The 13,209-nt window shown below is 33.7% G+C and overlaps 2 protein-coding genes across 2 annotated transcripts; one reads left to right on the plus strand and one right to left on the minus strand.

Moving 5' to 3' along the window:
• Positions 1-4,498: 4,498 nt before the first annotated feature.
• Positions 4,499-7,516, plus strand: LOC141707432 (histone deacetylase HDT1-like). Its single transcript, XM_074510595.1, has 10 exons — positions 4,499-4,638; positions 5,333-5,403; positions 5,549-5,754; positions 6,034-6,056; positions 6,143-6,205; positions 6,297-6,445; positions 6,614-6,679; positions 6,789-6,882; positions 7,026-7,137; positions 7,233-7,516. Exons 1-10 carry the CDS (start codon positions 4,626-4,628, stop codon positions 7,291-7,293), a joined length of 858 nt encoding a protein of 285 aa, XP_074366696.1. The 5' UTR covers positions 4,499-4,625; the 3' UTR covers positions 7,294-7,516.
• A 1,514-nt stretch (positions 7,517-9,030) lies between these two features.
• On the minus strand, positions 9,031-10,191 carry LOC141707433 (uncharacterized). The gene is made up of 2 exons (XM_074510596.1): positions 9,659-10,191; positions 9,031-9,311 (listed from the first exon to the last, which is right to left on the minus strand). Exons 1-2 carry the CDS (start codon positions 10,056-10,058, stop codon positions 9,154-9,156), a joined length of 558 nt encoding a protein of 185 aa, XP_074366697.1. The 5' UTR covers positions 10,059-10,191; the 3' UTR covers positions 9,031-9,153.
• Positions 10,192-13,209: the final 3,018 nt, after the last annotated feature.

Genomic DNA, 13,209 nt, shown 5'->3' on the forward strand with positions numbered 1-13,209 from the left:
AATGTAACAGAGTTTAATAAAGCTTGTTTTCTGTTACTTGTGTTCTTTGAATTCGATTTGATTGTGCTATACACCGTATTCAACCCCCTTCTACAGTGTGTGTGACCTAACAGACTATAAAACTTAGTTTTAAGAAAACTCTTTGCATGATATAAGATTTTGTGAATCCAAGTTGTAACTTGGTTTGAACTTGAGTAAAATGATTAAATAATAGATTTTGGCAAGATAAATATGTGAGTTAGAGGTTGCATGTCAAAAATGGTGTGTGTATTTGAAAAACCCGAATGGGTTTTGTATTTAAAAGGGGGATAAATTGATTTTTATGGCATGCATGCTAGTTGTTTTTAGTTATTGTTTATAATAAAAAATGATTACTTGATTTTATGAGTGAAGTTCTCGGTTTAAATGATTATTAATATAAATGATAGCATTAGACTAGTTGCATGTGATTTTGGATGGTTTTGTGCTATGTTGGGTTCGAATTTTGTGAATTAAAAGGAGAAAAATGATTGTTTGCTTATGATGATTATGGTATAAGTATTTAAAGAATCTTTTGATTTGATTAAATGGTTTAAGTTCGAATTTTTACTATTTAAAAAGGGGGATTTTGATTTTGATTTAAGTTTACAAAGGATTTTGGTTTAAAAGGATGAATTTTTGGTTTGAACTCAAGTTTATAAGTGATTTTGGTACTTGAACATTTGCATGTCATTGTTTGATTCTTGGATTGTGTTTTGTGATAAAGCCGAATGGATTATGGTTGTAAGAGTGGTTGATTTGATTCTAAAGTCTAGTTAAATGAATGCATAAGATTGCATGTTGATGTGGTTCATTTGTTTGGTTCGAATTTTTGGATAAAAAGGAAATGATTGAGTTGTTTTGTTATCGAGTCATACAAATTGAGATTTTTTGCTAAAGTATGGATTTTAAGTATATAAGTATACACTATTAAGTGCTATGTGAGTATTCGGTGTTTATACTCGTATATATGAGTTAAGCGTTAGATCGAATTGGAGTAATTATTAAACGTTCCGGGAACGTCAAGTGGGAATCTAATTAGGGTTTGATATTGGATTGTAGATTCGGATTGTGAAGGCATTCACGCTAGGAAAGGGAAAGGTATTCTAGGTGGCAGTAGCTCAAACCCCGTAAAGCAGGAAATCGAATTCAGGCAAGTAACTCTTCCTACTCGTATAATTGATTATAGAGAGGATATTGATGATTCCATGATTAATTAGAGGCTTTTTATTGCACTTATGATATACCTGTTATTGATTTTGAGATACCCTGTTATTGTTCCTTGTGAACATGTTATTGATTCTTGAGAAGCCCTGTTATTGCCCCTTGTGATAACCTGATATTGGTTCTTGAACCCTGATGTTGATACTTGTGCTATATCTATCATTGATCCCTTGAACCACCCATATATTATTTTTGTAATGACTTGATATGATTATTGTTCAAACCTTTATAGTAACCTTTTTATTCATATACTGATCACCTGTTGATACCCTGAATTCTTGTAAACCCTATAAGAACCTTTATGAACTCCCTTGCGTAATGATCCTTCATTCATTTGTTTACTTTATCCTGTAATGATCCTTAGAAATGTTTTGATTCCCTAACTTGTATACCCTGTTTATCATTTGATCCAGTTCCTTGGTATTGATCCATGTTTATCGCTTGATCCAGTTCCTTGGTATTGATCCATGTTTGTCATTTGATCCAGTTCCTTGGTATTGATCCATGTTTGTCATTTGATCCAGTTCCTTTGTATTGATCCATGTTTATCATTTGATCCAGTTCCTTGGTATTGATCCAAGTTTACATTTGATTTGTTCAATTCCTTTGAATTCTTGAAATTGAACTTAAGAATGAGTTTCGACTTGAAAGAGTCCGAATGATTTCATATTCTTGGTAGTGATAAAATGAACTTAGTAAAACCTTTCTTTTCCAACACAAGGTTTTCCAAATGAATTCCTAATGGATTGGATTGAGACGTAAGAGACTAGGGGAACTAGTCCAGTCATATAAGAGACTAGCAGGACTGGTCTAGCTTAAGGCTGAAATTATGCCATAGGTACCTTAAAGGCCAGATGGAGGTCGGTACGGGCTGATCACCCGTATTATTATTTGTGAAAGTTAAAGTAGTCCAATCAAGGGTTCCCTATCACTTTATAAAAGATATTGAATACATTGCCTTAACAATTATTTCTTTGAAAATAAAATGATTTGAGAAAAGTTAATTGTGTTATTGTTTAGCATACAACTTTGATAACCCTGATTCTTATTCTAATATTTTTATCAATCATATAATTGATTCCCAGAGTCGATTAGATTCTTGCTTTCCACTTGAAAGATCCTTGATATCCTGTTAATGATTTGTGATGAATGTCGACTTTCACCCTACCTTGAGCCTTGATTCCCAAAAGCCAAAACCTTTCTTCATAAGCCTTTCATAGCCCAAAGACAGAAATCTGACACCTAGAGATTTAAAGTAGAATGCCTTAAAAAGGATTTTGGATAATTGTTATTATTGCATCATAGAACTATCATATAGTTACTTGCTGAGTTTTTTATGCTCATATATTTTGCTTTATTCTAAGCATGGCAGTTAAGCGAGAAGATGACCAGACATAGGCGCACTGCTCGTAAGAGCGTACCTGGTGGTCCCTACCATGTCGTAGGCTTCCAGATGCCAGAGCAGGTAGTACAGGATGTGTGAGCAAGCGCTTTAGTTGGAAAGTTATAAGGATAAAATGGGTAATCTGTCGGTTCCAAGACGGAATCGATTGTGTAAATTAAATATAATGTTGGGTTGTAATATATATTATCTGGTTGGTAGTTGTAATCTTGTCTCAAACTTCATCCTGTTTAGATCCTGTTATTACTTAATCAGGGTTTATGCTTATTTATTATTAGTTTAATGGTGTGTGGGTCCCCATTTCCTAACCCCGAAATTGAGGGTGTCACAAAAAGGGAGATATATTATTGAATTTTGTAATTGTATCATTTTAGTAATTGATAATATATTCTCTTATCAAGTTGGAAAACGACCAGTATGTTGTCCATTGGACATTAGGGCTGAATCTGGCTAAAACTCTCTGTGTTATTTACTTGTAATTTATTTTCTGCATTGCATATCGAGTGTCAGCTTGCTGACAACGTATATTTGAATCTAATAGCGAGTTGTCTCACAGTTTAATGAGTATTCGGTAACATTAAAATTAGTATTAGTTAGTCTCAACACATATTCACCCTCTTTGGGTGTAGACTTACACTTGGTATCAGAACTTTGGTATACTAACATTTTTGGAAGAGGAAAAGTATTGATCAAATGGCTTACTAATTTCTTGGAAAGACTGATTTGAGGACTCCTATTCTCACTAGAGCTAATAACTAGAACTGGTGGAAAGGTCAAATGAAAACTCATTTATCCAGAAATCAACTTGTTCTTCTAAGGGTTGTTTAGAAAGGTCCACATGAGTTCAAAGATGATAAAGGTAAAGTCAAAGATGTTGATGCACTCACCCCCGACGAGCTGTTAAAGTTTGGTAAGCGAGGAGTATGCTTATTATAGGTCTTAATCAATCTGAATATGACAAAGATTCTTGTCTGAAAACTGAAAAAGCAATTTGGGATGCTCTTGAAACATATCATAAAGGATCTAAGGTATTGAGAAAGGTGAAACTTTGTGCTTTAATGAATAATTTTGAAAGTTTCGAATTTGAAGACGGTGAAACTATCAAAGAAGCTCAAGTAAGGTTCCTGAACACATCTATAAAGATTGGGAAAGAAAATGCCACAAGAGGATATCAACATGAAAGTACTTAGCTCGGTTCCATTTATCTATCAAGCCAAAACTATCACTTCGAAATATGTTGTAAATGATGATACAATGGATCATCTTATATCTTTGTTGAGTTGGAGCAATTTAAAACAAGAATTGAAGCTAGAAAGTCTAAATGTGTCAAGTGTTCAACTGAAAAACTGAGATAATGTAATTGACTTTTTGTTGCAGCAGGTGACCGTTAAAGAATGTTGTAGGAACGCATGTATTAAAAAATCACATGCCGATACGAATCCACGTGCCAAGGCGAGTTCACATGCCGAAAGAATCAAACATCGTGGCGAGTTCCGTTTTACGAAACATGGACTCGTGTATGCATGTAAAGTGTTGCGGTGTAGGTCAAGTTTGAATCGGCCTGAAATGAGTTAGTTTAATAGACTAAAAAGACGAGGCGAAGCGGGTCCACTATAGTATAAGCCATAAATAGTTTAAGTTATTTAATTAATATTAAAAGTTACTACATAAATTTGCCATACATTTGAACAAAATAGAAAAAAAAAGAATAAATATTTGCCTTTGTACGAATCCATCACTTTATTTTAGAAAAATCGATCCAATTTTACAATCACGTGACCCATGAAAAGTAACAGAAGTCCAGAAATAAAAACACATCCAGCCCTGAAGCCCAGCCCAAAATGTAAAACCCTTTGTAAAACCCTAGAAGCCCCCTATTTATACCCATCAAGCACCCTATTGTTCAGCCTCTTGTTCCATCGCCAGTTCAAATTCTCATCCTCCCTTATAAACCCTAACCTTTTAATTGATCTTATCAGCAATGGAGTTTTGGGGTAAGCTCTCGATTCTCATTTTCATCCTTCATTTCTTAATCATCCGGTCTTTCTTATATCTAATTGATGATATGTTTGTGTCTTTATCTTTTCTTTCCTTTATGTGTTTTGATCGTGTGGATCTTTGAATATCTCTACTAGTTTTATTTTTAAAAGGATTATGCGTTTATTATGATCTCTCTCTCTCTCTCCCGCTCTCTCTGTTGTTTGTGTTTGTGTGCTGTGAAATGATGCAATCTATGTATTTGAGATTTAGGGTTTTGAAAATTGGGGGTTTATGTTATCTGGTGAGGTAATATACATTCCCTATGTTGCGGGTTATTAGATATTTATAAGTAATCAACAAGAGAGCTATGGACTTCAAACACTGATTTTCTATATCAATAAGTGTTTTTGGTTCTGTTGTGCCTTCTAAAAAGTATGAAATGACAATAGTAAGAATTATGTCAACAAAAATAACACATGGTGCCCGAACTGTTTTCATTAGTTACTGTTCACTAATTTTTGTGATACCCCAACGGCCCTGACCCCCTAAATCGAAAAGGGTTCAAAACCCTAAAACAAATCTGAGGTCCTGCTACTGTAATTCCTTGTTGATTATTATTTTGTTGTCTATCGGATATCATTGTGTTTTGATAACTGTACATTTTAAGTTCGAGAATATGGTCTAAGGTATGAACTGCGAACTTTTCAGGAGTTGAAGTTAAAGCAGGAGAAACCGTACCTGTTCCTGTTGAAGACGGGCATCTTATTCATGTTTCTCAGGTTGGATCACAGTCTTGTTCTATTTTGGTTAATTGATTTTTATTAAGTGTAAATGTTGTGTCTTAGGTTAATGAGAAATACATATGCTTGTTAGTTATGCAATTCGTGTATTTTTGTTGCACAATTTAAAACTCGTGTTTTCCAGGCTGCATTGGGAGATGTAAAGAATCTAAAATCTGGCAACAATGTGCCGGTACGTATGACGGTTGAAGATAAGAAGTTTGTTATTGGACACCTCTCAGCAGACAAGTTTCCTCAAATTTCATTTGACTTGGTTCTTGACAAAGACTTTGAGCTTTCACATGGTGGGAAAGATGGAAGTATCTACTTCTGTGGATATACTGCCGAACAATATCCTTTTTGCTGTTCATATAATTCTGTATTTTGGGTTATTTACATTCTCTGTTTTTTGAACTTGCTTTAGTATATTGGAGAATCGGGCACCACTGTTTTTTTCATTTTAATATTCTATAAATATTATCAGTTTTATCGTAGCCTCTAATTTGTTTTACTGTTATGGTTTATTTTAAAAGGATAATTGCAACAGGGCTATATGTATTATGAAGTCCCTTCAGCAACTAATTATGTTATAATCTTTTGGTGTTTCCTTGACTTTGCTGTCTTTCTCACGGATGACGGATCAGAGGGCCCTGGTGAGTAGTACTCTATATAATGTGCATGTATATTGATTTTCTTTATTTACTCTCCGTTGATGACTCACTTAATGCTAATATTTTAGAAGGATTCTACGATGAAGAAGAGGATGAAAGTTCAGATGAAGAAGAGCTCGTGCTTGAGAATGGTAAATACCCGTACATGTATATATTATTGTTTTGTGCATTAAATTTGTTCGGTGAATCATCTATAAACTTTTTTTATTGTGAATTTCTTAGGTAAACCTGTTCCTGCTATCCCAGCAACAGCCAAAGCAACTGATTCCAAGACTGTTGCTACCAAGCCTGGAACCTCCGCCAAGCCAAAGGTTACAGTTGTTGAGCCTAAAAAAGATGAGTCAGATGACAGTGATGATGCAGAAGATGAGGTAAATCAAATGTTACCTTTTTATAATATGTAGAAACTACAATTTTTACAGCATCTCTCTACTATGTGAGATGTTAATTGTTTTAAAGTTGACTGTTAATTTTTTTAATGTTGACCGTTGTTTAAAGTTGACTTTAGGATTTATGGTTAATTACATGTTTTATTTCAGTCCTCTGGAGAGGAAGACGAATCGGATGATTCAGAAGATACGTCTGAAGATGACTCACCTCTGAAGGTACTTTTGTACTGATACTGGTGCATGCAGTCTTGTTATCCAACTTCCTATATATGCTTAAGTTGATTGAGCCTTCTGTATATATAATGTATGTTGAACCTTTTCTTAGGTTGAGCCACCATCCAAGAAGAGACCTTCTGGCTCTGCAGTAAAGACTCCAGTTTCTACTAAGAAAGCAAAGACCGAAACCCCTCAGAAAACAGGTTAGCTGTTGGTTAGTCGTAAAAGATATTGTTCTCTACTTCTCTTCTCGAGCTAGATGTGTTCTGTAACCAGTCAAACTTATATCTAAGGTTTTTGTTTACTATTTATTTCAACACCAAATTGCTTGCTTAAACTTGTGCAGATGGTAAAAAGGGAAGTGTTCACACCGCAACTCCTCACCCTTCAAAGAAATCTGAGAAAAAGACCGTCCAGTCCCCGAAATCAAGTGGAATTTCATGCAATACATGTAGCAAGTACTTTCATCAAAAACCCTTAAACACCTTGGTTTGTTTGCTTCATTGTTCTGTGTAGATGAGACTTAAAACAATCTCCTTTGTCGATTTTGCAGGTCATTCAACTCTGAGAAAGGATTGGAGTCTCACACAAAGGCCAAGCATGGAGGCAAGTGAATTGGAATTGCTATGCAGTGATGGTTGGTGATATCAAGTGTTTGCTAGCTCTCTAATATTGGAATATGGTTTTCCGTTTTAAATTTTTTGGTAGTATTGGAAATCATTAGGTCTTGGAATAGACCGAGTTGGTGGTACCGATGAGATGAAGTTTTTAATTTAAATATTTAAGATGAAACGTTTTATCGTAAAAAGCTTGTTTAATGAGTCCTTTTTCATCTTATGGTTTATGCGTTTTATTAAAAGTTGCTGTCCGAGGAATTGCCTAGTCTATTGTGTGTGGTGGTGTATTGTCTACTATTATTTACTTGCATCAGTTACTTTGGATACTTTATGAGATGTTTTCTAAGTCGGCAACTGTAGGTAACGTAACATGAAAAACGTAATTATTTGATTGGATTACAACATGCCAATGAATTTTTTGGTGCAATCTAACTTTACAAGGAACAAACACAACTACTTTTTGCACCAGGGTCCCTCCCCACCCCTCCCCCAAACAAAACAATCAGTCGAACAGTAATGGGGGATGCAATAAAATCTGCCTTGTGTTCTGTTTTTCAATTGTAAGATACTAAATTTATATTCCCCGAGTTCTACTTGGTTTCAAATGAGGCGTTTGTAAAAGGTTTTATAAGTAGTTTATAATTCTAATTTTTTAACATACTAAAGACCATAATGAAATACATCTTACATCGCACTTTTCACATAATTGGTTTTTCGAACACATGATGTTTTATGTTTTTTTACATTCTGAAGGCTTGGTCGTATCTGAACATATAAAAAATGTTACATTGGTACGTAAAATAAATGAACCTGGATCATCAGAAAATCTCCCAGGGAGATAACTAAAATTATTAATTAAAATAATATAAATTAATGGTTAGCTAAAATTTATCGAACTTATAAGGTGTTGTATTTCAATCGTGTTAATTATAATGGTTAGCTATACTTTAAAAATAATATCTTATTATTATTATTATTATTATGCAAATAAAATTGGAGATGAAAAGATTTTGTACTTGAAGAGATAATGAAAGAAAGAGAAAAATGAAGATATAGATTGGATGTGATTCAGAGGATAACTATATTTTATCCATGATTTAATAAATTTAGAACACCAAAATTGGATAGCTATAAATATAACTAACAAGAGTTGATAATTAGAGATATAATTTTTACGGTGAATAATTATATTTTTCTATCACGTAAACAAAACTAATAAGACAGGTGGGTTGGAAATGCTCTTGTACTTTTGAATATAATTTAAACAAATACCTTGATCGTGTTTGGAATTAATTTTTTGGCAAAAAAATAACTTTTCAAGCAAATTGGAGATGTGACCAAATTAAATAATTAATGTTATTGTTTGGTAATTAACTTTCTGAAATAGCTTTGTAGTTCCAAAAAGCTAATTTTGAAAAAAATTGTATGAGAAACTTATCCCGTAGGGTTTACCCAGTGCGCACCCGAAGGGTAGTGGCTGCGGGTTACCTACGATTTTGAAGAAGAAAGATTTTGAAAAACATATATTTATCAAATAATTTTATTAAATTTATTTAACTAGTCAAAACAACTAATTGTCAAACAAAACCCTTTGATTTTATTTTTATGATAATTGTATGTAATAGTAAAAATAAGCGGTAACAACTTGACAGTAAATTTGGTGAATTTAAAACTAATACTTCTTATGATATCTAGATTATATAAGCAATCTAGTCCTAATGGATGAAGAAGATGTAGTTCCAAATACACGATTTATAAACAGTAAAGGAACAAAGATACGTTACTGAAACATGGGTACTTTGTATATTGAAGTACACATTCCATGAATCCACTCAAATATGGTGGTTCTTGGGTGGATCAGAATAAAAAGTCCATAAATTTAAGCCACCCATTCTTGGCAGCCCCTTTCTCAGCTTCTTTGCAACACGTCACAGTCGCCGTTGGCGTTACTCTGCCACCGCATATGAAGAAATTTCTTGAACCTAAATTTATCAGCTTCTCCTCCCTTTCCAAACCTGCCCACATATCATTTTTCACATATCAATTTTCTGTATATAGATATTCTATTTGCTACCCAATTCAATAACCACTTGTTCTTAACGTTACTCGTTTGATTAGCAGTACAAGCTGTTCTCCTCACGATTTACAAACTTTTATTTTAAGGAAAAATATGTTTATATTCGCATTGCGATTGCGAATAATAAACTAAAATTGGTCCACAATCCCAATCTCGAAAATTAAATATGTTATACTTTTATGTTGTGGCTCCCGTTTGCAAGTTCGCGTGATTTTCAAATTGTTGCATGAATTATGAATTATACACTTAACGCATATAATATTCGCACGGACAGAAAATACTTACTTTCTAAGCTAAACTGCGAGTAATGGAGATCAAAAGCAGCTGTATTATTTGTATCTATAATAGGCCGGCGTCCTTCTTTAGCATATTGCCGGAGAACCGCCGCGATCAGCTCACCCACCGTCGACTCCAACGACATGATCACCATCACCGGTCCTAAGCTCCGTTGAACAGTAACATTTAGCAACAGTTTGGTCAGCTTCGCAGGCCTAACTTCCGGTGATGAAACTCCGGCGAGTCTTCTACCGGCGAGTAAGTCCGGTACTGTCCTTGGCCTGTGAAGCTTCGCTACCACCATGGTCTCTGGTGTTCTTCCGTGAAACGACGACGCTTTGTCGGATACTCTCAGTTTCTTGGTCTTATCGTCGTGAATTCTGCGGTTGTTCTTTACCGGAGACGACATGATTATAGAACGGAATTTAGTTATCCGGCGAGGGAAGATATTACATAATGAGTGGCAATAAATGTAAATAATGGGTGTTGAAAGGGTAGACAATAGGAAATGAATGTGTTGTAGTGAAGCTGGCAATGAAAGAAAACACTGAGTCTTATTACATATATATAGGGGGCAAGTAGATTGGAGTGTTTTGGGGAGATGTTTGATTGGTGGGTAACCTGCTACTGCCGGTGGTGTCTTCCACACAGGAGCCTAACCCGAATTTTAAGATAAACATTGTTGATATTATTATTTTATTTTGAGAATTAATCAAATTTTAAACGACTTTTCAGTTGAAGACAGTGTCGAGATGGATACCCTTTTCGTGCGGACGACGATGTATCTTTGTCTCCAGGATTTCGAAAAGACAATCAAAATTGAAAGGGGTTTTATTTTTGGTTGAAGGGGTTATTTAAATATATGTCAAATATTATTTTTTACAAAAATAATCAGCACTTGTAATTAAGTCTAACCTCCCTTTATTGGACAAGTTTCTGAGATGACCGGCTAACGCCAGTTGGGTAAGATGTGTCCGCCGTCTTTTGTGTTGTTACTTGACTGGTGCTGCGAACTTGCCCTAGTGGTTGTTGTGGAACGAAATAGGTCGGCCCCGGAAAAATAATTAAACAAGCTGGTCTTTGGTCAATGTCACTTTGACCATGAATATTCACTCCTCCTTTTTGCTTATGCTATTTTAACTGTTTTTAGTTCGTTAAATGAACACGAATTTAGTGGTAAAAATTCTTGATTTAATTAATTTATTTCTGATTAATTTTCTGCAAGGTGCCGGGTTGATTTGATTTTTAAAATTCGATTATTTTTTATAAGTTTTTTTATCGGAGTAATTTATTAAAATTAAAATATTATATTCATTTAAATATAAATAATCATAGAATTTATGATATAATAAATATATATTTATTATTAAAAAAATAATATAATCATAATAACACATTACATAATATTTTAATATTAAAATACATCAGAATTATATTCCAATTAATCCTTTCAATTAATTTGTATTTTCATATTAATAAATAATAAAAACTGTGTGTGTTGTGTACACTAATCAGTGGCAGCCGGCCGGTCATCAGAAGCGGGTAGCTATAGACTTCACTTATCAACTAATTTCTGTATTCCATGGCAAACTTTAGTGTTGTCATGTCAATGAGCTTCCAAAATCTATACATTTTCACTTGTACCACTAATCATATACGGTGTCTCCAAAAATCGGCGAATAACATGTCGAATAATAGAGAGCTCATCATAATTTGTAATTTGTAGTAGAATTACATTATGGTTTATCTTTTATCAGATGTTAGATAGAATATGATTAGACAATTAGTTGAAGCTATCGTATGGCAGCTAGTGGACTATGTAGGATTCAAAATGAAATTGTAAACATGCATTAAAATTTTGAAACCCCACAACCATTCAATTATATTTGTTTCTCTATCAATGGAATGTTGCATGGGGAATGTTATGGCCTTGATTGCATACACAATCACCCTCATTGCCCAAGAGAAACCACATTCCGTCAATACTTACAAAATAGTATCGTCAAGCAATTAGACTTCTACTCCGTTCCATCAAGACGTTCAAATCAAAGCTGTGAACCAAATTTGTATCTTTAGAGTTATATATACGTAGCTCTGTAATTCTAAGAAATCACTTGATCAATTTCCAGAAATGTAATTATAATTATTAATTAATTATTGGCCTATTTTCACTGTAACCGCAAAAATTGTTAAAAATATGCTTATAGATACCAACGGCTACTCATATTAGAACATATGTATATTATGGTTTAAATAAGAGAATAATTATTTTATGTATTACTTGCTACTTTAGAACATGTATATTAACATGTAAATTGAAAACCTTATAAATACAACTTAAATCTTTTAAGATTCGTATATATTAAGGATAATTACCTATAGGCGTTTTGACATTATAGTAAATGTTAGTGGGTATAGGTTTAATCAGATTTTTTTTGACATCGAAGACGTGTATGATTACATTTTCGAATATATTTGCTGCCACAATTTCAAATGAATCAGGTTACCCCCTTAATGGTCGTAAAGTTATAATTGCGAATAATTAAGCAGGGAATTTAATACCAACATGGTACATGTGTAAGCTACTAATTACACTTAGTTGAGATTATGACATACTTATTGCATGCAAGCCAAATATGATAAGGCTTTGAATAGTATAATATGATGATCAGGTTGACAAGGGCGTAAGGCTATGCCAATACATCTATCGGCAAATATAAATCTCGAGACCGGCCAGGAAATATTAACATTAATATGTTATTCAGGGATCAGTAGAATCAGTACAACCTGTATAAACTTCCATTTTTTTTAGGTTTTTTTTTTGTTAGATCAATTTTTTTAGTTAAACAATACAAAAGAATAACAGAAATGGAAAATTGAGATAAGCAAGGGAGTGGCACCAAAAGAAAACAGAAATGGTTAAGGAGGTGCAGTCTGTGTAGGTATTAACCGGGGGAGAATGAATTGACCGTCCAATTACAACCTACAGCCTACCAGCCTACCATATAATGTAATCCATCCATACATATTGTGGTCTCAGCTTTGCCCTACCACTTCTATTTACTCACCACCTTCGTCACAACTTGTTTGCAAATTGACGTTAACATGATTTTATAAAACATGCCTCATGCCTCATGCCTCATGCCTTTGCTTTTTTCCCTCTTCCCTACTCTCTTTCAATTATTGTCCATTCCTCTGTCCCCCAAATTTTTTATCCCGCTGTCCGTTTAGCTCATTTTTCATTTTATTTAATTTAGAATAATGTTAGAGAAGTAAAAAATTTGTTATCAAGTGATGTGCTGGTGTGGCCGTACTAAATCATATAATTGGTGGTCCATTTTAATTTAGCAAATAAAAATATAATATGTTATATTTTATAACTATTTTGAAAACTAATTCTGTACCTCCAAAATTTTTCTTTAATTTATTATCTAAAATTATATATCTATAAAAGTTTTATTCCATTTTTTAGGCCACTTCAACACCTTAAACAAACTTCTGAAAATTTGATGAATGAGGCAGAAATGTAAAATTTTATACCACACGATGTGTAAGGAATT

The sequence above is a fragment of the Apium graveolens genome, chromosome 2 (assembly GCF_009905375.1).
Source record: "Apium graveolens cultivar Ventura chromosome 2, ASM990537v1, whole genome shotgun sequence".
Taxonomy (NCBI): Eukaryota; Viridiplantae; Streptophyta; class Magnoliopsida; order Apiales; family Apiaceae; genus Apium; species Apium graveolens.